Source organism: Thermothelomyces thermophilus, chromosome 4 (genome assembly GCF_000226095.1).
Source record: "Thermothelomyces thermophilus ATCC 42464 chromosome 4, complete sequence".
Taxonomy (NCBI): Eukaryota; Fungi; Ascomycota; class Sordariomycetes; order Sordariales; family Chaetomiaceae; genus Thermothelomyces; species Thermothelomyces thermophilus.
The window spans coordinates 2513305-2536373 of record NC_016475.1 but is presented as its reverse complement, the minus strand read 5'-3'; the positions used below and the strand labels follow the sequence as shown (position 1 = coordinate 2536373).

The window sequence follows — 23069 nt, the reverse complement described above, 5'->3', positions numbered from 1 at the left end:
CATCGTCGGCGAGCCCCTCGAACTCGTCCAAACTGTCAAACTCGGACGCGTTTGTACATTGTACTCGCACATGTACAGTACACAGTTGTAGCGCTGAGCGCAGAAAGGATGAGCAATGCCTCTAACAAAGTCCTTTTCGGAACCAAACAGAGGGCTCAAGGTTGGTCCACGATCCAATTCCATTGCCGAAGAGGCCAGGGCCGACGAAAGTCTTGATTTGTTGACAGCAACAGCGGCCACAATGGCAGAGATCCAAAAGCAACCCCGCGTCACGAACCAATGGACCATCGGCTCCTTTACCTCCCCTGCCCGTGTCGACGAAGACAAAGAGCAAGCTTCAGGCTTTCCAGTTCGAGGCACCACCCGATGTTGACGCCAAGGATGCGCTGTCGAAGCACGCCTCGCCGCCCGCGCCGAATAGGGTCATCGACGCGGTGACACCCGCCGGCCGCACCGCATGGCAGGACCTGCTCACCAAGCCCGAGGCGCCGCAGCATGATGAGGATCTGTCCCCTGGTGAGCGCATTCTGTGGCGCAACGACCACGATATCGGCCCTTCCGTGGCCATCTCTCCGCTGCTGCCGCGCAAGGGCCGGAAACGGGCAAGGAGTTCCTCGCCCATTTCCTCGCCCGCTTCGAAAAATGCCACCCCCGCCGTCGACGTCAAGAAGCTGGCCCAGGTCCTCGGGACGCCCCGTGCCGACCCCGCCCTGGAACTATGGGACCGCTTTTCCGGTCCCGGGACCAACACCAGCCCTTCCGGCCTGACCAACCCTCTGCTTGCCCAGCTCATGGTCTCGTCCTCGCCCCGCCCCAAGGATGGTACCGCATTGGGCACCGAGAGGCCCCTAAGGAAAGCGATCAGCTGCGGCGCCCACTGGCCCAAGAGGAGGAAATTTGAACGAGCCGACTCGGGCACGACAAGTGCCTCGGCTGCCGAGTTTCTGCCAGATTCCAAGTCGTCCATGGTCTCGGCCCTGCTGGAGACCGTCAACGGCGAGATTGAGAAGTCGAATTCGACCCATACCAATGCCAACGCCAACGCATCTTTGGCGAAGAACAGGTCACCCTCGAGAAGATCCCCAGCTACCAAGGGTTCCGACAGGCAATCACCTTCACGACGACAGCAAGGGGGGAGCTCCCCGTTGGCAAAGAAGTCGACAAAAGCAGCAGGGGAAGAGGCCCTTGGTAGCATGTTCTTGGTTGATAAGGCATCCTCGGATTATGGCGACGACGACTTCGACGAGGAAACGTTATTGGAGCTTGATGCAAGCATTCTGGTGCAAGGAGACGACTCTACCATGGTTGTGTCCTCGGAAGACTTGAACCAGCAAGCCCCACCGGTGCAGAAGGCACCTGACGACGGCTTTGGCGACTTTGACGATGCCGACTCCTTTGACGGTGCCGAAGACTTGGTCGCCGAGGTGGAGGCGAAGCACGCGTCTCAGAACCTTCTCCAGGGACGACAGCTTCAACCGATCGAGACTGGGGTGGCAGACGACGACGAATACGGTGATGATTTTGACGGCGTCGACCTGGACGCCGTCGAGCTCGCAGCCACCCAGACAGCCGCCCAGCCCTTCTCAGCTAGTGTACGTACAGCAGGGTAGCTAGCAGCAATAACCACGAAGCGCTAAACCATTGGTTAGCCCACCCAGAAGCCCAAGGCGATCCAACGATACCTGGTCACCAACGTACTAGAAAGCTCGCATGTCGATGAGCATGGGCGAGAGCACCCAGAGAAGGTAGATGCGACTCTGGGCCATTTTTTTAAAAAAAAAATGAACTCTCTTACCAGGCATACTTGCTGACTTACTTTGCTCAGATTCTCCTTGTGCAAGCCGAGAGAACAAAAGCCGTCAGGACAGTCCACCTTCGAGGTGACTGGTATGACACGCAAGCGAGCCCCAAAGCATACGTCCATATCATCGGCGCCTTTGAGCCTTCGGGGAGATGCATTATCGACAACAACCGCAACATTCTCATCTTACATCCTGATCAGTTAGTCTCCTCTACCGTGGTGGCCGACTCCTTCACCTGCATGCGCCGTGCCGTTCTCCAGGACCGGGTCAAGGCCACCAGTGAAGCCACTGCTCCGCTAGTCTACGGCACAATCCTCCACGAGGTTTTCCAGGAGGCCCTGATGGCAAACAACTGGGACTCGGACTTTCTGGAGTCTGTTATCAGCACGGCCCTACGAAGGCACATCGAAGACCTCTATGTGATTAAAGTCAGCTTCGAGGACGCCCAGTCCCATGTGCTGTCCAAGATGCCCGAGCTCAAGGCCTGGGCGCAGGCCTTTGTGGCGGCAAGTCCCAAGCCTGGCGCATTTGTCCAAGGGAGGAACGGCGAGCGCGTCAATATGTGCGTGAGCAAGCTGCTCGACGTCGAGGAGCACGTCTGGTCTCCGATGTACGGCCTGAAGGGCAACATCGACGCCACCGTGCAGGTCACGATGCGAGAGGGTAAAACGTCCCGGACTCTGACGGTGCCCTTCGAGGTCAAGACGGGCAAAAACGCCACGGCGAACCACCAAGCCCAGACGGTCCTGTACAATCTTCTCCTCTCGGATCGGTATGACGTCGAGATTGCCTACGGTGTTCTATACTATATGGAGACCTCGCAGACCTTGCGGATTCCTGCGGTAAGACACGAACTCCGCCACATGATCATGCAGAGAAATACTCTGGCCTGTTATATTCGAGAGAGGAGCGTCCAGCTGCCGCCGATGAAGAGGAGCAAGAACGCGTGCGCGAGATGCTACGCGCAAACGTCGTGCTTCACCTACCACAAGCTAGCCGACGGAGGCAAGGGCGAGACGAGCGGTCTCGACGAGAAGTTTGACGAGGTCGTCAAGCATCTGACTCCCACCCATCGAGACTTCTTCTTGAAGTGGGAAGACCTTCTCACCAAGGAAGAGAAGGAGTCGCAGAAGCTGCGCCGAGAGCTCTGGACCATGGTCAGTACCGAGCGCGAGAAGCTGGGCCGTTGCTTCGCCAACGTCGTTATCGAAGAAGGCTCCGCATCCGAAGACAAGCACAAGGCCAAGATTAACCGGTTCTCCTACACCTTCGTCAAGGAGAACCCGGCGCCTGGTTTCTCCTTCCTCGACTCGCAGCTGACCGTCGGGGAACCCATCGTCGTTTCTGACGAGCAGGGCCACTTCGCGCTCGCGCTCGGTTACGTAACTGCCGTCAAGAAAAACCGGATCAGCGTGGCTGTGGACAGACGACTCCACAACGCGCGCATCCGGCAGCCAGGTTTCGACGAGGTCGACAACCAGGTCTTCGCAAGCATCATGGAAGTCGCCCCGGAGGGGGGGAACCCATTACAGAGCCAGGGCAAGATCAGGGAGGCCCCGATCCGTTACCGACTCGACAAGGACGAGTTCAGCAACGGTATGTCCACCGTGCGGAACAACCTCGTGCAGATCATGGCCGATGGCCCGTTTGGGTCCGCAGAGATTCGCCGGCTCGTCGTCGACCTCGTGCCGCCGAGGTTCAAGACAACTCCAACCCAGTACACCGTCCCCGGAAGGGATAGCCTGAATGTCGACCAGAAGGCAGCAGTCGAGAAGGTCATGAGCGCCAGGGATTACGCTCTCGTCCTCGGAATGCCCGGCACCGGAAAAACAACCACCATCGCTCACATCATCCGTGTTCTGATCGGCCAGGGCAAGACGCTGCTGTTGACTTCGTACACGCACACCGCTGTCGACAATATCCTGCTCAAGCTCAAGGACGACGGGATCCCCATCTTGAGACTGGGCGCGCCCGCCAAGGTTCACCCAGAAGTCCAGGAGTTCGCGACCCTGGCCGGTCAACAGATGAGCTCGTTTGAGGAGATTCGACGGGCCTGGCACGACACCCCCATCGTCGCGACTACCTGCCTTGGTATCAACCATCCGGTCTTCAACGAGCGCACCTTTGACTACTGCATCGTGGACGAAGCGTCGCAGATCACATTGCCTATCTGCCTGGGCCCCATTCGCATGGCGCGGACGTTTGTCCTCGTCGGCGATCACAACCAGCTGCCTCCCCTTGTCCAAAACGAAGAGGCCCGCCTGGGCGGTCTCGACGTATCTCTCTTCAAGCTCCTATCCGATACCCACCCACAATCCGTCGTCAACCTCGAGCATCAGTACCGCATGTCCGAGGACATCATGACCCTCTCCAACACCCTCATCTACAACGGCCGCCTCAAGTGCGGCACCGAGGCCCTCCGCCATGCCGTCCTGGACATACCAAACATGGACGCCCTGCGCGCCCGCCACTTCGACGCGGCCTCCTTCATCTCCCACTCTCAGTCCCGGACCCAACTCAGCCCGTCCAAGAAAACTCCCGTATCCTTTTGCCCGGGGCCCCGGCCGGGAACCTGTTGGCTCGCCGATCTGCTCCAACCCTCCGCGCGCGTCCGCCTCGTCAACACCGACGCCCTGCTCCCAGCCTCGCGCGAGCAGGCCAAAGGCAACCGCATCGTCAACCCCTGCGAGGCCCGCATCGTTGCCCAGCTCGTCGACGCCCTGCTCGCCGTCGGCGTGCCCGCGTCCGAGATCGGCATCGTAACGCACTATCGCTCGCAGCTGGCGCTGCTGAAGCACACGCTTCTTCGGTCCGCGGCCGCCGCCACTGCTGCTGCGATTGGGGGCGGCGATATCCGGGAGGTGGAGATGCACACGGCCGACCGGTTCCAGGGCAGGGACAAGCAGGTGGTCATCCTGAGCCTGGTCCGGAGCAACGAGCAGTGCGCGATCGGCGAGCTGCTCAAGGACTGGAGGAGGATCAACGTCGCCTTCACGCGCGCCAAGACCAAGCTGCTCGTCGTCGGGAGCCGCTCCACGCTCGGCGGCTGCGGCGAGGACGAGATGCTGGCCCGCTTCGTCGGCCTGATGGAGCATCGCGAGTGGGTGTACGACCTGCCGCCGGACGCGCTCGAGGCGCACTACTTTGGGGAAGAAGGCGGCGCCGGCGCTGCCGCCGCCACGAATAAGGGTGGTGACGCAGTTGAGGAGGAGAATGGAAGTGGGTTGTGCAAGGGGGGAAATGGGCCCGGGAGGAAGGGGCTGCTGCTGTTCCCACCCGGTTCCGATGGGAAGAGCGCGGTCGAGGGAAAGGAGAACCAGCCGTCGGTTCAGACGGGAAGGACCGTGGAACCTAAGAAGGTCGCGAGGATCGGGGAGCGGGCACTGCTCAGGGGCAGGCCGGTGTTGCGGGATATTTTGAACGATATGATGGACGGCGGGTATTGATGGTGTTGATTCTTGGTTTCCCGCGTTTGTTGTTTCTTTATTTTTTTGCCCTCGGACTTTTTTTTTTTTGTTCTGGATTCGTCCATGTTAAGGTTAGGATGGGCATGTGTTAGGTTATGCCGGATCGGTGGGATTGCTTAGGTCGGAAGCGGTGACTGGACAACGCAGCGTGTACGTATGCGGGCTTGGGTATGTAGTCTTAGTCTGTACTGGGGATGAAGGTTTAACCGGATATTCCTCTCGAATCAAGACTTGAAACGGTTCCTACATCTAGTCAATTATCTGTGTCTGGCTTGCTCCCTCCTGGCGCTTGGAAGAGGCGAGGGGCGCACTGAACGCGCTGGCGTGGTTCAGTAGATGATCCAGCCTATCTTACCTGCCCCCCCCCCTCTTCAGCGGAAAGTGAGAGGGGGAGTTGCTTTACACATGAGCGCCGTCGAATGCTCCATATTAAGCTGCGTCCGCCTCGGCCAGCCCACCAAGAAGCCATCCTCCAGAGTTGTGGTTTCGGCAAGTTTACATGCTCCGGGGCCAGCACGACATTGTTCACCACTTCGCCTGTGAGTGTTTTTCTCTACCGAAACAAGTGTTTTCCCTCTGACCGGTTCTTCTCTGAACCGCGTGCCGGCGCGTTGCTCTCAACGGCCACTTTGTTCTGGAAAGGCAACCGTTCGATTCGTGCCATTTGCGCCAAAGATGGGCAAATGTACAATTAACGGAGAGTAAATGCTCAGGTAAGTTTATCAGCGGGGAAAAAGGAAGCAACGGGAAACTGACCGAGGGTAAAAGGTTATGAAAAGAACATGGAGTCGTGAAGTCAGGAGAGACATGACTTGGGCGGTGAGCGGGTTATATGCTCGGACAGCCATAGCCATATATTGGATTCATTCACTCCAAACCGGAATTTCTTACCCAGCCCACAGATACTGCGTACGCCTTTCATGCTTCAAAACCTATAGCCCTGAACCGCCGACCCAGCCCCCTATCCAGACGTATGAATGTATGAACACCGTGCAATACGGCACCCCTCCCGGCCAACCCGTTCTATGAATCAAGACCAGACAAAAAGTGACACCCTTCCCCTTTCCCACCCAACCCGCCTGTATTTGCCTTTTTTTTCTTCTCTCCTTTTTTCTCCTCATCCCCCAGCCCGCCCAAAGGGAAGAAGCACTGATAACCAGCTCATTTGACGATGATCAGATCGTCGTCGTCGTCGTCGTCATCCAGGAGCACCTGCCGTCTGGCTTTGACGGCCGCCGAGAGAGGCTCCCCGAGGCTGTCTCTCCCGGCCTCGCGGATCCCCTTGTCCGTGACGAAGCGCGTCTTCTTCCTGACGGGCGACTTGTCCCCCCTCCTCGCCGCCACCGCACTCCCGCCCCCCGTTCCGAGAACGGCGGCGGCTGCGGCGGCGGCTGCGGCTGCGGCTGAGATGGTAGGAGCCGGGCGGTCCGTCTCCGTCGCCGTCGCCGTCGCGCCCGGCTTCCGCCCGTCCAGCCTCTCCCCCTCCCGCATCCTGCTCAGCTTCTCCCTGAGGCCCGGGCCCCAGCCCAGAGGGGCCCTGGTATTGTTGTTGCTGCCGGCCTCCTGAGAACCGCCACCCCTCTGCGTGGCCCCGCTGACGGTGGACGAGCTGGACGATTCGGGCCGCTTGCGCTTGGTGGGCGCCGTCGTCGTCGTGGTGGCAGTGGGCGCTGGGCCGAGGTCGATCTTGGGCTGGTCTGCGCTGCGGCGACCGACGAGCCCCAGGGCGCGGGCGTCCCACCTTGGGCGTTCCTGCTCTTTTTGTTGCTGCTGCTGCTGCTGCTGCTGCTGTTTGTCTGGGTGTTGAAAGGAGTTTGTCGAGGCGCCAATGGAGGTGGCCGAGGTGGTAGCCGATGACGTTGGGAAGGTGGAGGAGAAGGAGGATGTGGCGGAGGAGAAGCTGGATCCGAGGCCCGCACCGGAAGTAGTAGTGGTAGTGGCGGTGCGGCGGGATGCTGCGCGCGACATGTACTCCTTGCCGGCGCCGGCCCCCATCTCGCTCAGGCGGCGGGCGATGTCGCGCTCTTTTTCCCTCTGGGCGAGGCGGCGCTTGAGGTTCTCCTCACGCTCTTTCCGATCGGCGATGCCGGTAATTCGCTCGTCGTCCGGGTCGGTGGAGCGGTGGGCAGTGCTAACGAAGTACTGGCTTTGTGTTGCGCGGTCGTAGTAGCCGCGCTGCCGCTCTTCCTCGGACCGGGCGAATATTTGCCGCGAGTTGGACCGCCCGCGCGGGCCGTCACCGCCGAAGCCGGCGGTCGTGCTCAGCTCGATACGGGAGCTGCGAGCTTTGCGGACTGCCTCGTTGGTGTGGAACTCGCAGTACTCGGTGCGGCGCGCGTTGACCCAGGCCTTGCAGCAAGAGCCGTCCTTCTTTATGCTCTTGCAATAGCCGATGTCGCGCGCGTTGCCGATCTCGAGGATCGTGTCCTCGTCCGAGTTGATGACGAGCCCGAACCGGTTGGTCGCTTCGCGCCCTGGTGGTGGCGGCATGATCCCCGGGTTCAGGATGGCCACGACAGTGCCCGGGGTCAGCTTCCAGAACCGGTCGAAGCCCGAGTTGAAGAGGAAGAGGTCGACCTCGTATGTCAGGTCGACAAGCGTGAGTACCATGTACTTGCCGCGGTCCTGCCGTGGTTTACCATCGCTCTCGGGCCCGGCGCGATGGCTCCGCGGATCGGATTTGCTAGCGATGATGGCGAAAACGACAATGTCTGTTTCGTCGTCTGGCAGCGACCAGCCGGGCGCCTTAACTTGGCGGAGCAAGTCTTTGAGGAGGTATGACTTCTTCCCCGAAACGGCGCGGGCCAGAACGTTGTGTGGCAATATGCGCTTCGACAGGTGCAAGCCCGAATACGGCTCGAAAGCCCCTCCCTCCAAGTCAACGTTCGCTGTGGTAGTTGTTGTCGACGGGAAAGTCGAGGCGGCGCCTTGCCGCATGCTGGGAACAGTATTGCTGCGCTGGAGTCGGCCTCCAGATGGTCGCCCCATTGCTGCTGAGAGAATCTCCTCTCTCGAAAACTCCTGCGGCTTCGAAGGGATGTCGGGGAGGTCAAGCGCCTTGGCCTTGTACTCTTCCATCTCTTGCTTCCCGACGCTGAAGGCGGTACTCCGTGCTTTCTCTGCTCTTTGCCGCCTTTCTTGTCGAGCAATCTCCTCAGATCTTGCAGCCGCGAGCCGCTCGTTGAAACTCAGCGGCCGGGCTGCTTCCTGTTGCTGCCCGTCCAAGGACGATTTTGCGCGCCGCAGATAGCCCCCTTGCTGGCTCGATTGGGAGTCGGCTCCTGCCTTCTGACTCGGGGCCCTCTTGAGGGACACGTCGGCACCCCTTAGTCCCTTGTCAATCCCAAGAAGCACCCTTTGCGGCGAGGTCTGTAAATCTGAGGTAGTCTGAGATTTCTTGACCGGCGAGGCGGGTATCTGCACGGTGTCTCGAGACGCCTGCTTGTCCAGTCTGTCTCGCACCGCCGCGAGCTTTGATTGTAAAGGGACCTCCCTCATTCCCGCGCCGTCTATTGCTCGTTGCTCTCGCTCTGGTTCTGGTCCTGGTCCTGACCCTGGGCCTAGCGCTGCCGCCGCCTTCTTTTGCGCCTTGGCGGCCCGAAGTTTCTTGAGTCTCAATCGGGCCTGGATTGCCTGGAGTTTGAGTTTCAAGGTCTCCTCATCCTCCTCCTCCTCTTCTTCTTCTTCTCCGTCTGGATCCCCTCCGTCGAACATGTCGACATCCTCGCTGTCTTGCTTCCCTGCCCTGGAAGCGAGGACAGAGGTCGACCGTGTTGTTCTTAGTCGTGACGGCGACGGCGAAGGTGATGTGCGGTCCGCCATTCTCCGTAGCTTCTCGCGCCCGCTCGGCGTGCTGAGGAGGACCTCGTGTGGTGACCGAGGGGGCCACTGGGCAGCCATGGCAATTTCTCGGCCTATGGAAAGAGTAATTAATGCCCCGCAGTCGCCTCGGAGTCGAGATCGTGTGCAGGGTTTTTAAAGGTCGGTGGGAATGCCGAAAGACAAAAAGGGATCGCGAAGTTGGACGGCAGAGTCGCCGCTTGTTTACCCGGCGTCAGGTGAAACGGCAGAGACACAGAGGCGCAGAGGACCGAGTACTTCGTATCGGGGCCCCGTTATTCCAGCCAATTGATGCGCGACAAGAGAACCATGATCGGGCGGCTGCAGGGCGCATGTGGTAAGGACGTGGTGCCTCGACGAATTCGAACAAAAAAATGGAAAACTAATGAAAAGGAATTTCAAACAGATGCCGGGACAGTCGCTGTCGTCGACGGACGTGCAGATCGCGATCGATAAGCCTTTACTTTCTCGATAAGGCCATGCGGGAGGGAATCATGTGGCGTTGAGGCAAACGCGCTTGGAGGGCAAGTGTGCGTGCGGGTGCGGGATGTGCGGGAGGATCTGCCGCGCAACAGAACGCGCCAAACCACGCGTCGAGTCGCGTCGCAATTAGTTACACAGTACGAATTACGGGGAGGTTTTGGTGCCTGGAATCCTGCACTGCAACAACAACCAAAGAAAAAGCAACCGTACGGAGTACAGATGAATTCATATGTTTCTGTTGCCATTGATGCCAATAGAAACCACAACCCGATAAATTTATCAAAGCACTGACGAGGTACAATCAACACATCACCGTTCCATACATAACATTCCAAAAGTAATGGCGAGAACACGCGCCAAGGGCGGCGCAACAACCGCGTCGTCAAAAGACAGCACCACCACCACTACCGAGCCCTGGTCCTCCATCTACGACCTCCCAGCCGAGTCCGAAAACCCGCCAAAGCTCTTCGTTCTTCCCAAAAATGCCTCTCCCGCGGCGCGCATCGTCACCCTCCAACACCCGCGCTACGGCAGACCGGCGCGTTTCCTCGTGTGCCCGGAAGCAGGCTTCTTCGAGTTCACCACCGTCTCGCCGTCCCAATCCTCCCCACGAAGCTGGCTCGTCCAGCCCGACCGCAGCACCGTAGCCTCGGGCAAAGCCGCGAGCCTATGCACGCAAACCATCCAGTCCCCCGCCCTCCACCTCGCGACCCCCTACGACCCGCTCTTCCTCCTCCTCCCGGCCCTCTGCGGCGCACCAACCATCACCACCACCACCACCACCACGACAGGCCGCGACCAAGAACGACAAGGACAAAATGAACAAGAAGAACAATCCCAGCAACGACAACAGAAAAAGCGGTTGTTCCTCTCCCTCGACGACCACCTCGACGCCACCGCGGACCCGTCCGGGCATCTGGCCGACCTGCTCGCCTCCTGCCCGGCGACCCGGCGGCGGGTGGAGGCGCGGCTGGCGGCCGTGTGTGACGCCGTCCCCGCCGGCGACGAGACCATGTACCGGGTGAGCGAGGCCAAGCTGGCCCGGGAGCTGCTGGCCAAGGCGAAGCGGATCGTCGGCGAGGAGGCCAGCAAGCTGCCGGCGAGCATGGAGGAGCGCTTCGTCAGGCGCGAGCTCGAGCCGCCCGTCTTGGGTGTCAGGATTGCCAGGGGCACCGGGAGCGGGAGCGAGAGCGGGAGTGGGAGCGGGACTGCGACGCCGGCGTCGTCGTCGTCGGAGGGCGAGTCGCAAGAGAGCAGCGTCTCATCTGCGTCGTCTGCCGAGACGGCTGCGAGCTCCGGGTCCGAGGAGTCGACAAAGACAACGACAAGCACGGCGGCCACGTCGGTCGCCGCGGATTCGGACGAAGGGGACGGAGTAGCGACGAGCGCCACGGGCGCGTCCGACGAGGTCGTGCGGCTGCAGCGGTTGAGGGTGGCGTTCAGCTTCATATGCTCAAGATACGTCTCGCCGGCCATCGCGGCAATGCTCAACGAGAGCCTCTCCAAGTTCACGGAGCTGGTCGACTTCAGACCCCTGGATGACTACCTCGAGCGGCTCGCTAAGCTGCGCCAGGAGGCGGCCGCCGCGAGGTCGGCCGACTTCTCCCGCAAGAGGGCAACCGACGAGGAGCAAGACGCGCGCGCCGAGAAGAGGAGGAAGCAGGAGGCCGAGGAGAAGGCAAGGAAGGCAAACATGAGCCGGGGCGTCAGGAACCTGATGAAGGTCGACACGTCCGGCATGAAGAAGATGAGCGACTTCTTCAAGAAAAAGACGTGATTTCTTTTCCTTGGGTATCTTTTGTTGTTGTTGTTGTTGTTGTTGGCGGGCGGTCACATTCGGGCCGCAAAAGCATCTATCTGTAATGGCCCCCGTTCTGGGTGGATGGTATGGGACAGGCGTTCAGGACCGGACCGGACCGGACCGACTTTGTCACGCCACTTAAAGGCATGGGGTCCATAAAAAGACATCATTTCAGCCCCAGAGCGACGGCAGGCGTGCTCATCTCACTCCCCTTGACCGCACTCCCCTCGTGTAGCCGAACCCTCCCCTCGCCATTCCCGACGTGGTCCTCGAGCTTGCGATGCTGCTCGACGTGGTGTCTGCGCCGTAAGCCGTGGGCAGCGACGACGACGAGGAGGACGAGGTGGTGGTGCCGCCTCTCGTCACCCCGCGCGTCAGCCCCCTGACCCTCCCCCTCGTGACGCCGCGGCCGACTCCCCAAGTAGTCGACGACGTCGCCGTACCCGCTGCCCTCCGCCTCTCCTCCTCTTCGGCCCTCCTCCGTGCTTCCTCGCGCCGCTGCTCGGCTTCGGCCGCCCGCCTCTCCGCCTCCTGCTGCTTCCTCTGTGCCTCGTTCTCCATCTCGGTGATGTCATGAGTTGCGCCCTTCCACTCCGGGTTGAGGATCAGCCGCTGGTTGTGTTCGGTCTGAGAGAGGATCCGTGTCCAGGTGTTCAGCAACGTCGAGGCATTGTCTACCGTCTTAGAAACGGTCTGCAAATCCGTGACCGGTCAGCCATAGCTAATTCAGAATGCAACGCGCGTCCCACGGATCGTAGGGATGGGGGAAGACCCCAAGCCTCGACATACGTTCATGTTCCCCCTGGCCCTCTCGAGAGTGCCAATGACGCCCTCGATCACCTCGTTGATCTTCCTGACCCCTTCCAACTCCTTGCGCAGAGCCGCCTCGCGGGATTCGTCGGTATCAAACACCGCGCTCTGGTTGGCAGTCGCCTTTGATCGACCCCGCTCCCGGTTGGGCGGCGATGCGAAAAGGTCTTCTTCCTCCTCATGGTCGGAGCTGTCGAGCTTGTCGAGCTTGTCGGCCATGACGGGCTGTGGAGTTCCCGGATGTCAAAATGTTTCAGTTGCTTTCACTCCCAAAAAAAAAGTGTACGGATTAATCCGTATGTACGAGAGTACACTGGGTAACTCGGTTGCCACGTTGTGCATAAACCGGGGGCCCTCTGGCACCAGGGCTCCGTTGGACGATGCAGTGTCGAGATGACGTTGCTTTGTTGACTTTTGCATCGTGCAGCAGATGCGCTGTTGGATCCGGATTGGAGGGGGAGGGGTTACTGACAGGGGTCTGCAGGCTAGCGACGCGTCTCGCGAATTGTGCGAATTGTGGGGTGGTGGTGGTTTCGCGTTTTGGCGTCGAGCCCATTTAAACGACGGGCCAGGGGGCTGGAGTCCAATAGGAGGTTGGTCGCTCCCTTGAAAGCATCGGCAGAGAGTTCCCAGCCCCTTCCTCGCCTCCATTTCTCCTCCACATTCCCGTTGCGAATCCAACCACGCACGCATACCCTTTTCCACACTTTACATTCTCGAATTAAACAAATCGCTTCCATTTCCACCACCGCCACCAGGGTCCCCAGCATATCTTATTGTTGCCCTAGGTGCCTTGTTATTGTGAATTGGCTGGTGCGCGATTTGTTGTTTTGTTGCCCCCAGAGTCACCGCTCCGCAGAAATCAGGTGACGCCTGATCCCATCCGGCTCTCCCAAGCACGCAACAACTTACCTCGCACTCTGCAAACTCTCTACAAAGATTTTTTTGGGTCGCTCCTCAAGTTTCCTCCTTTGACGCGCTTTATTGTGGCATTGCCATTCGGGTGAAAGAAGCATCATCCCCTAGCTGGGCTGCCGCTAGAAATGGCGGACACCATGGAACCGCTAGTTCCATCGACCCCTTCGCCGGGGCCGACCTCGAGAATCCGAACACCACCAGCGCCCCAACACGGCTTCTCTGATTCTTATGAGCCTTACTCTCCCCGCAAATCGAAGCGCATTGCGCAGCGGGCCGCAAACAGAACGCCATCCCCCCCGCCTTCGCGACTCTGTTCCTCGCGTCAAAACAACGAAAGCTCACTGGCTTCGCCCAAGTCGACAAAAAAACCATTCATTCCCAACATGGCGACACCTGCTCTGTCGCCGCAGAAGAAGCGCATGCCTCCCATCGACCCGTCCCGCAGGGCGTCGGGCACTCTCACCGCCGAGGGAACCGCGCACGCGGCGGTCGCGCTAGGATTGTCGCCTGCGCCCAAGTCAGAGTCGCTTTCCGCTCGCAGGGGCGCCACGGCCGGTGCTGGAATGCTCATAACGCCCGCCAAAACGCCTCAGAAACCGCCTAACGACAAGGTCAAGGCCAAAGTCAAGTCGGTCGCGCGCAACCTCTTCCACACCGACGAAGAGGACATCATGGCGAGCCCGAGGAAGGCGCGCACGGAAACACACAACAACCCCGACAGCTTCTACAGCGGCGAACTCGCCGAGACCTCTTTCGAGATCTTCACCGATTCCCACGAGCGCATTCCCGAGGTCGACGACAGCGCCGACAACCCGTTCTACGTCAGCCCACAGAAACCCCCTGCGCCTCCCGAACCGCCGAGGCGCCGAAGCAAGCGGAACACCGTGACCATCCCTGGGGAGGGCAAGGTATCGATTGACGAGGCCGTCCGCCGCGAAGACGGCATGCTGATTGTCTTGTACGTGATTCTATTCCCCCCGCCCCCCCGCCCCCTCTTCTCCCCCTGCAGTTTCCTTACCTTCCTTGGTACTGACATGTTTGTATAGCCGTGGCAAGAAGCAATTCCGCAAGTTCACCGACATGGACGAGCGCAGCACCCGCGAGGGCCTGGACGAGGGCGACGGTGGCCTGGAGAGCGCCGTGGAATCCCCCACCAAGCGGCACTTTACCCGGTCTTCGATCAAGCCCCGTCTGCTGTTCCCCACGGACAAGTCGGACGAGCCGGCCAAGGTAGCCAACGAGGACGAGGAGGCAGCCACCGATATCGAGGAGCACGTGTTGGCCGGCCTCGAGGCGGACAAGCCGGAGACTCCGGGAGACATGATCGATGAGGCGCCCGCCACCCCTGCGGCGCCTCGATACGCGCCCGCGTCACCCCCGACAACGGCGCGCACCACGCGGTCTGGGACTAAGAAGGCCGCCGAGCTGACGCCCAAGCCGCCGAAGCCGCCTGCTAAGCGCAGCCCCTTCGATAGCTGGCGCCGGGTGAAGGGCGGCTCCCAGACTACCGGCCATAAGCGCTCAGGTGACGACCTCTCCACGACCGCACCCAAGCGTACCAGGGCCTGAGCTGCTTATGCGCGTGCGTTTGGATGTGTATTTGTACTTGGCCAATTGCATCATGGAATAAGGCGTGGCCCGCCTTGACTTTCACGGGATCAGTCTTGATATCTTCGGCACAGTTGTTGGGTTGACATTGAAATCCTGCGGTGAACGGGTTTGTCGCTGGGTAAAGGGGATCACGGCTGCTGCTCATCTAGGAACCTTCTTTTTCTTGTTCTGTTTTTCTTTCTTCTACTCTCTCGGTTATCACTCTCCGCGGCCATTTTTCAGGGCTAGTATCAGCAGCCCCAAGGAAGGGCGAGCTTGGACAAGGAAAGGGGGATCTTGTGTTCAACGACGACTGGGGTAGATCACGACTTTGTCTGTTCAGAGTTTGGGAGAATGGGTATGGTAGGTAGGTACGGGAAGGGTTAGAGCGATCAGATCGTCATCGATAAACATAAACAGTATTTAGCCATCTCGCGGTGCCGCAGCTTATACGCAAGCTGTGTGGGGCATCAAAAACCTAATACAGAAACAGTGAGGTCATGATAGGGTTTATCTCTATCTCTCTCTCTCTCTCTCCCTCTCTCCTCTTGAATGTGACAAGTCTCCGATCTTGCCCACGCATTTTCTGTTTCCTTTGTCAAGTGTTTCCTTTGCTTGACGCCTTCGCGATCGTCTCCAGTCAAAGTCCCCGCTTTGTTCGGGCCAGACTCAGGTACGAGTAGGTAAGGCAGGTGGGCTAGTGTAGGGACCCCACCTCCCACATGGGAAAACCCAAACGTCAATAGAGGGGCAACTTGTGTTATGCTCCTGCACGCGTTCTGACCCAAACCGCTTTTCATCCTTACTCGAATCGTGCCTTAGCTCGTTTCGTATCCCCTCCCCCTCTTTTCTTGCTGCTGCCCAACTCGCCTACAGGGTGCTTCTTTCTTGGTTATTTCATTTCCATTCCTATCTCCGGATCTTTCTTTCAAGCCTGGACCTGGAACATAAGATAGGGAAGCATCTCGTTGAGGGTCAGAAAAGGAACAAAAGAGAAAAGAGAAAAAAGGAAGAAAAGAAAGAAGGGAAAAAATGCACATCCTCGTGGTCAATGACGACGGGCCGCCGTCGCCCCATTCGTCTCCATATGTCCACTCACTCGTCCGGGAGCTTCAGGCCCATGGCCACACCGTGTCGGTCTGCCTGCCGCACACGCAACGCTCCTGGATCGGCAAGGCGCACATCATCGGCCAGACCGTCAAGCCGCTCTACTACCGCCCGCCGCCTCCCTCGGCGCCAGCTGCCGGCTTGATGCATGAGGACGACGAGGAGGGCGAGTCCGCAACCATCACCACCACCACCACTACCACCACCAACAACAACACCAACAACACCAACAACACCAACAACACCCCAGAACAAAAACAAGGACAGCAGGGGAAACTACAACAGCCGCCCCGCCATGGCACAACGCACGCCCGCCCCAGCACTCGGCCCGGGACCGAAGAATGGATCCTCGTGGATGGCACCCCGGCCTCGTGCGTCCAGATCGGCCTGTACCACTTCTTCCGCGACCGGGGGCCGGTCGACCTGGTGGTCAGCGGGCCCAACTACGGGCGCAACACGACGGCCGTCTTCGCCCTCAGCAGCGGCACCCTGGGCGGCGCCCTCGAGGCCGCCGTGTGCCGCCACCGCGCCGTCGCCCTGAGCTATGCCTTCTTCACGCGCAACCACGACACGTCCATCATCGAGAAGGCGAGCCGCCAGAGCGTCCGCGTCATCGAGGCCCTGGTCCGCGACTGGCCCGACGACGGCAGCGTCGACCTCTACAGCGTCAACGTGCCCCTGCTCGAGGGGCTCGAGGAGGGCAAGGTGCTGTTCACGCCCATGCTGCAGAACTACTGGGGCTCGGGGAGCTGCTTCACCGAGGTGGACGGGAGCGTCGACGGGGAGGACGAGGACGAGGAGCGGATCCGGGAGGACGAGGGCCAGGTCGAGGAGGACAACCTGGACGGCCCCGGCGGTGCCGGTGGCGGCGGCGGCGGCGGCGGCTGCAGGGCCGCCTGCCATACCCACAAGCACTTCAAGTGGTCGCCGCGGTTCGCCGACGTGTACAAGAGCGTGGACGAGGCGCCGCCGGGGAACGATGGGTGGGCGGTCAAAGAGGGGCATACGAGGTGAGTGCGTGCAGTGATACCTCTCTCTCTATTTTCCGAGACGAACTTACGAAGGCTGACCGTTAGTTCAGTGTTACGCCCCTCAAGGCCAACTTCTTCCAGGCTGCCACGGAATTGCATGGCAAGGAACTGCAGTTGTAAGTAATCGATGAATGTTTTCCCCCCTCCCCCCTTCCCTTGGTTGAATTCCAAGGATCTCTTGGTGCGGGACGGACGGAGTAATGCAGCCGTGAATACGTTGCGGGTTCACCAAGGTAGAGAGAGGATAGAGCAGACGATCTCTGAATAGACGAAAGAAACTCTTCCTGCGTTGGCTTGGCCCTCCGTCCGCTCTGTCAGCCTTCCTTGCTGCGCGTAACTGTCGCAGCCAGGAGGAACCATCTTCTTACCATCTCGTCTCTTTCCCCAGGGGAGTTTCCAGGCGCTCGACTTTCGGAGTCGTGCCAAAGCTAGAGGAAGCCACCTCGGCTCATCCAGCTCAGGACCACCTTCCGGTCAGGACGCAAGCAGCCACCCAGCCTCGGGTCTACGCCCTGATCGACTATGACGATGAATATGTCCAGCCCCTGATCCTGTCGGCCGTCAAGTCTCTCCTGCCGCCCGAGAGTTACACCCTCGTCAGGCCGCCATCGTCGTGGTCCAAGTCGGCTCCGGAGATTAGGCTCGGCGACCTGATCCCGACCCGCGACGCCAAGGTGCTCCAGATCATGCCTTACGAGAGCATCGACTTCGACTACGCCTCGACCCACCCGGACACATGCCTCGTCAACAGCTACATGATCCGCAAGGCGCTCATCCGGAAGCACTTCCTCTCGGCAACCGTGGACAATTGGGTGGCGAAGCACCCGGACTCGGTGCTCAAGACGCACGTCAAGCGCAGCGAGGCCTTCGAGGTGGACTATGCCGAGTTCTTGGACGACGCCCTGGTGGAGGCGTTTGACCTCCGCGAGAGCTTGGAACGGAACGCTGCAGCGCTCGGATGCGCGGGCAGCGGTGGAGATGACGTCGCCGAGAGCGTGGCGGAGCGCGGGGATGACAGCACCGTACCGACCGCAGCAGCAGCTACCGCTGGTACTGCCACTACTATTACCAATACTACCACTGCCGAGACAGGGGAACAGAAGGACGATCGCATCGAGTGGTGGATCCTCAAGCCCAGCATGAGCGACCGCGGCCAGGGCATCCGGCTGTTCAGCACGATGGAGCAGCTGCAGGGGATTTTTGACGAGTGGGAGCCCGAGAGCAGCGACGACGAGGACGAGGACGACAGAGACCACATCATGACCTCGCACCTCCGCCACTTTGTCGCGCAGCCCTACATCCACCCCCCGCTCCTGCTGCCGGAGCTCGGCAACCGCAAGTTCCACATCCGCGTCTACGTGCTCTGCGTCGGCAGCATGCGCGTCTACGTCTACCGCGACATGCTGGCCCTGTTCGCCGCCAAGCCCTACCGAGCCCCCGGGTCGTCCGGCCCGGATCCAAACGGGCCGGATCTCGACGCCCACCTCACAAACACCTGCCTGCAAACCAGCGCCGCCACCAACAACAACAACAATAACAACACCACTATTGCTCCCGGAAACCACAAAGATGGCAGCACACCATCGGCGTCAGCAGCAGCAGCAGCAGCAGACCTGGTCCTCCGCTTCGGCACGCTGCCCCTGGACCCGGACCGGTCGGCGTCCATCGTGGCGCAGATCTGCGCCGTCACGGGCGACCTGTTCGAGGCGGCGGCGCGCGCCATGCCCGTCCACTTCCAGCCGGCACCGCACGCCTTCGAGGTCTACGGGCTCGACTTCCTCCCCGACGCCCAGGGCCGCCCCTGGCTGCTCGAGGTCAACGCGTTCCCGGACTTTCGCCAGACCGGCCCCGACCTGGCCGGGGTCGTCGCCGGCTTCTGGAAGGGGGTGGTCAGGAGCGCGGTGGTGCCGTTTGTGGTGAACCCCCCCGCTACTGCTGCTGCTGCTGCTACGTACGATGGCGGTGATGATGATGATGGGATGGTGCTGGTTAGGGAGGTGGATCTAGGAAAGAGGTGATATTAGCTCCACTACGGAGTAATTACGCTACGGAATAGGGCGTGTAAGTACATGGATACAATGTGGGTTTTTCTCTCTCCCTCCCTCTCTCTCTCCCTCTCTGTGTGTGTGTGTGTTCCTGCCTAAGTGGGCAGGGTAAGAGGGGGGGAGACCAAGTACGTAATTTGTAGGTATGCATGTTCATACATACATTACGTATTTGCATACATATCTCCCGGATTACGCACTGAGCGGTGTGGTTGGATCGACGCTGCAGGAAGGCAGTCGTGGCAATGGGGCTTAGACAGAGTTGGGTTGCCGGATCAAGCAAACGCTGGGTCCCTTCGGATGGGGAGAGGAATGTGCCTCTCACACGGAGGCCGAGGGGAGCGACGTGGTCTTCACGCTGCGGTGACGTTGCGATAACTACACTAGCTCCGGTTCGCCAGCCGAAAGGATTCTAGTGTCGGGGAGTAACTATCCAAGCACATCCGTATTGTGAACTGGTTGACCTCAGGGGTTTGCTGTCTCTCGCGCACGTGTTTAAACAACACACGGCAAGAGAGTTTGGGCTCGGGCTCGTTGCAGACTCACACCAATGCATCACATCACCGTTTCGTTATTCAGTTCCCTTTTCGCTAACCATAACCAGTCTTTCGTCGTCCAAGATTCAGCTACATTACCAGATACGGCTGCAGTATTACTTCCCTGGCAGTCACCTCTCCCGACTTTGTCTACCGGCCGCCGCCGGTCTTAGTCTTTCTTGGTCGAGTCTCACGAGGGCAAAATGCAAGGGCAAAATGCCCAGAACGCCCAGTCCCTCGGCGTCATTTCCAGACCCCAGAAAAGAAGAAAAAAACAACAAAAGAGAAATAAAAACACAAAAAGAAGACTGCCCACCGACAGTACGGGAGATATGATTCAAACCACACCCCATCCTCACGCCAGCACATTACCAAGCGGTTACTAGTACTCTATTCGGTCCACCGTCTGTCCGGCACAGCAAGATTTGGCCGGATTTGAGTGGCGCCAAGACACGGTGACTATCGGAAAGAGTCCTTGCCCGGGCTCCGCACAACATTCCGTCCCTTTGCACTGCCTCACTCCGGGCGGGGAGACGGTGTTGGCTCATGTTGTGATCCATACACAAGCTACCAGCGGGCCCAACAGACGAGAACGGCCTGGTGAGCGCTTTTCCCCCCCTCTCCCTTCCCTCACTCGTAATGAGAGCGGGGTTGTCGTCATGTTGTTGAACGCTGTTGTCGTTTAGTGCTTTCCCGGAATGGAGGGAATGAGACATTGTCTCTTGGCAATAAACAACTACACAGTATGATTGTAGTCTGCATGTATGAGCATCTCCGAGGGCTGGGGTACATACGGATTACATACTCGCCAGCAGCCGACCTGGGCCTGGGCTGGTCGTCCATTGTTGTAGTTTGTGACTTGTGCTCTCCCTTCGTGGGTGTGGCATTGAGTCTGCAGTACGAGCCGTGTATGTACTAGTCTCTTGTGCCAGAAGATGAAAAGAATGCGTTCTTCAGGACTCCGGACTTCATGCCGCAGGAGGGAACTGCTGCCCGAATAACTTGAGGGCCGTCATTTGAACAGACGTACAGTATTGTACATATACCATGAGATTTAGCCGAGCGATCTTGATCGCCCGGAAGACGAGGATGCAAAAGACGAGGCTCAGCCCGCGATGAGCACTGGGAGGGTGGGCGATACTGTACAGTACATACATTCTGCGTCCGGATGGTAGAATATCCCGTGCATGCTGTGTAGCAATGGAAAGCGCATGTTGCCCAGCAGCAGAAAAATGCCTTGTTGTTCTGGACTGTCATGCGCAAAGCAAACGCACTACTAGCTAACGAGCCGTCCCCGTTTTGTTTGGGGAACTGAGACATTTCATCTCGGGCTCAGCCACAGGGACGCTGGGATAACCTTGAGCCGGTGTCTTCTTAACAGCGGTGATACGGAGCATTTGTTGAGCAAGCAAGTTGCCTCCGTACCACTTGGTTAAATGCCCGGGCCGTGTGTTGGTTATGTATGACAGGATCGACGTCATTTGGAGGTGGCTGAGAGGCCTCGCTCCCGTTTGCTTGCCTGCTTGCTTAGGCTTAGTCGCGAATCCTCACTATGTACGCGTATCAGGGCGCTCCTCCTGGTGCATAGGTAGGCTGGTAGGTAGACGTGGATGGTTTGCTGGCCGAATCGACAGAGTTCGTCCCATCTTGTATGTAGGTACTGCAGTCCATAATAACGTGTTATAGTAGCTGTTTTGTTCCTCCTCTGCCACCTTGCTTGTGTCGTGCTGCTTCCAGAAGGTTGACCCGTAACCAATCGGCAAGAGAGGATAGACCGCTTGAGGTAACGCGGGGGCGTTTCGTGAAACACACATGACTCGAACGCAGTGCACTCGGTCCATTGGCACAAGAAGTCCCGTGGTGCGGATCGGACTGGAACGATGAGGCGTCTTCCCACTATCCGGGACGGCTCCGGAACGGCAAGGCGAGCCGACGCAGAAGGACGCAGGAGCGGCAGATGCTTGCATCAAGATCGCCACTCCTCTCTCTCTCTCAGGTCGAGACCGTCGGCGGCAAAACCAGACGAGGGGTTTGAGGATGCTGCGCCCCAATCACAGCGTCTGTGTGTATGTAGTGTACATACATGCATACATACATACAGACATACACACACATCCATACATTCCAAGGTAGTAATAGTAAGTAGCCAGGCGTCTCTGATCAATTAACGTTATCCCCATTGCGCGGGCGTGTTGAAACCCAAGGGGAGGTGTGAATTATACAACGAGCACTGCCATTCTCGGACTTGCTGGTGAGACTTTCCTTGTTGCGGAACTCGAGATCTGCTCTGGATCTGACTGCCGGGAGGATCCGTGCTGCTGTGGACCGAGCAGCCCCTTGTTGACCGTCTCTTCTTGCCCCCGGATTGGCGGGGTCAGAGATAGTGTATGAAATGAGCGCCTCCACACCTTGCGTTAGGACGAAAGCCCCGATGAGCTAGGTTTCGTGCTGTTGTGGCGACTGATCATGCTATAGTGTAGATGTATGTGTCCTGTCTATTACATGGTAATTCGGCGACTCGTGGCGTACCTTGGATGTTTGATGGGACATGATGGGTTCGGTTTTGATAATGCGCAAGATGGCAAGGTGCGTTCTTAGCGCGAGAGAGGAGCGAATCCTGGCTTTCGGCAGTGCCAAGCTGGGGAAGCGCCACATTTTGCAAATGCCAATCAGTCCAATCTGCCGAAACCCACCGCGTTCCCCCTTTTCTTGGTTGTTCGACCGCGTTGCTCAATGGGGTTAGTTGGCGTAGGGACCCACTAGTTTAATCTCAATGCGAAAGTCTGATCAGCAAGTGTTATCAGATGCCTACTGTGTACTAGTGCAGTGCTACGGAGTACAAGGGCTGCTGATGATGGTGACCGACGCGACGGGAGCTCGAACTCGTGCCCAAAATGACCGAATACGGTACACGACGAGTAAGGTACTCGCGTTTGTGCTTTGTGTGTACCTTTGTGTACCTGTGTGGACCGTGTGTGTGCGGTGTACACACAAGTAAGCGGTACGGGTTTCCGCGCTTATACGGAGTATGTCCGAGGACTCTGCCGATATCTCAAAAAAAAAAAAAAAAAAAAAAGATCTCTGTCGCCGCCGCTGCAGGCAAGCGGCGCAGCGTCCATTCGTTAGTGGTATTCCGTAATCCGTACGGTTTAAAGTAAGGATTAAGTAAGGTGGACTGACAGGGGCCTTGGTAGTGTACATACACTACTAGTACACAGTACACAACACCCGTAGGTGGGCACATTACATTCATTGGCGGCAGCTAAGTCCGCCTTGCCCTCGACGATCACCACTCAACGTTTTCCAAGTCGGCGCAGCTCTTTTGCGTCATGTTTTGCGTTATGTATACGAAATAAAAATACTGTAATCCGTCCGTACACTAGATCTGTACGAAGTAATCCGTACATACCTAACGTTACCGCGTGTTAGTGCTCCGACAGGCTTTCAGGCAAGGCAACATGGCACCGCGTTGGTTCTTTCTGGATTCCGACGTCCTTTTTCCGGGTATGCCACGAAAGGCAGGCGATTGGGGCTGGCCCTTACCTTTTCAGTGTGCATAGTCCCTATCAAGGCCACCTACTGTTACACACTAGTGTACTCTGTACGCCACTGAAGAGACAGGAAGAGTGAACTTCTTTT

At 58.8% G+C, this 23069-nt stretch overlaps 6 protein-coding genes across 6 annotated transcripts; 4 read left to right on the top strand and 2 right to left on the bottom strand.

Annotated features, from left to right (window-relative positions):
- Positions 1-115: 115 nt before the first annotated feature.
- Positions 116-5248, top strand: MYCTH_2119294 (uncharacterized protein; the record flags this gene model as incomplete). The annotated part of the gene is made up of 5 exons (XM_003664187.1): positions 116-160; positions 234-1592; positions 1650-1745; positions 1826-3577; positions 4217-5248. The coding sequence occupies 5 exons, from the start codon at positions 116-118 to the stop codon at positions 5246-5248; spliced, it is 4284 nt and encodes a 1427-aa protein (XP_003664235.1).
- Positions 5249-6364: 1116 nt separating this feature from the next.
- On the bottom strand, positions 6365-9255 carry MYCTH_2306826 (uncharacterized protein). Its single transcript, XM_003664186.1, has one exon. The coding sequence runs from the start codon at positions 8345-8347 to the stop codon at positions 6431-6433; it is 1917 nt and encodes a 638-aa protein (XP_003664234.1). The 5' UTR covers positions 8348-9255; the 3' UTR covers positions 6365-6430.
- Positions 9256-9784: 529 nt separating this feature from the next.
- Positions 9785-11480, top strand: MYCTH_2306825 (uncharacterized protein). Its single transcript, XM_003664185.1, has one exon. It carries the CDS (start codon positions 9933-9935, stop codon positions 11367-11369), a length of 1437 nt encoding a protein of 478 aa, XP_003664233.1. The 5' UTR covers positions 9785-9932; the 3' UTR covers positions 11370-11480.
- On the bottom strand, positions 11481-12601 carry MYCTH_2306824 (uncharacterized protein). Its single transcript, XM_003664184.1, has 2 exons — positions 12183-12601; positions 11481-12086 (listed from the first exon to the last, which is right to left on the bottom strand). The coding sequence occupies exons 1-2, from the start codon at positions 12420-12422 to the stop codon at positions 11592-11594; spliced, it is 735 nt and encodes a 244-aa protein (XP_003664232.1). The 5' UTR covers positions 12423-12601; the 3' UTR covers positions 11481-11591.
- Positions 12602-12894: 293 nt separating this feature from the next.
- MYCTH_2134725 (uncharacterized protein) lies at positions 12895-15241 on the top strand. The gene is made up of 2 exons (XM_003664183.1): positions 12895-14079; positions 14168-15241. The coding sequence occupies exons 1-2, from the start codon at positions 13247-13249 to the stop codon at positions 14688-14690; spliced, it is 1356 nt and encodes a 451-aa protein (XP_003664231.1). The 5' UTR covers positions 12895-13246; the 3' UTR covers positions 14691-15241.
- Positions 15242-15504: 263 nt separating this feature from the next.
- Positions 15505-19003, top strand: MYCTH_2306820 (uncharacterized protein). Its single transcript, XM_003664182.1, has 3 exons — positions 15505-16828; positions 16900-16965; positions 17238-19003. The coding sequence occupies exons 1-3, from the start codon at positions 15744-15746 to the stop codon at positions 18865-18867; spliced, it is 2781 nt and encodes a 926-aa protein (XP_003664230.1). The 5' UTR covers positions 15505-15743; the 3' UTR covers positions 18868-19003.
- The last annotated feature ends 4066 nt before the right edge of the window (positions 19004-23069 follow it).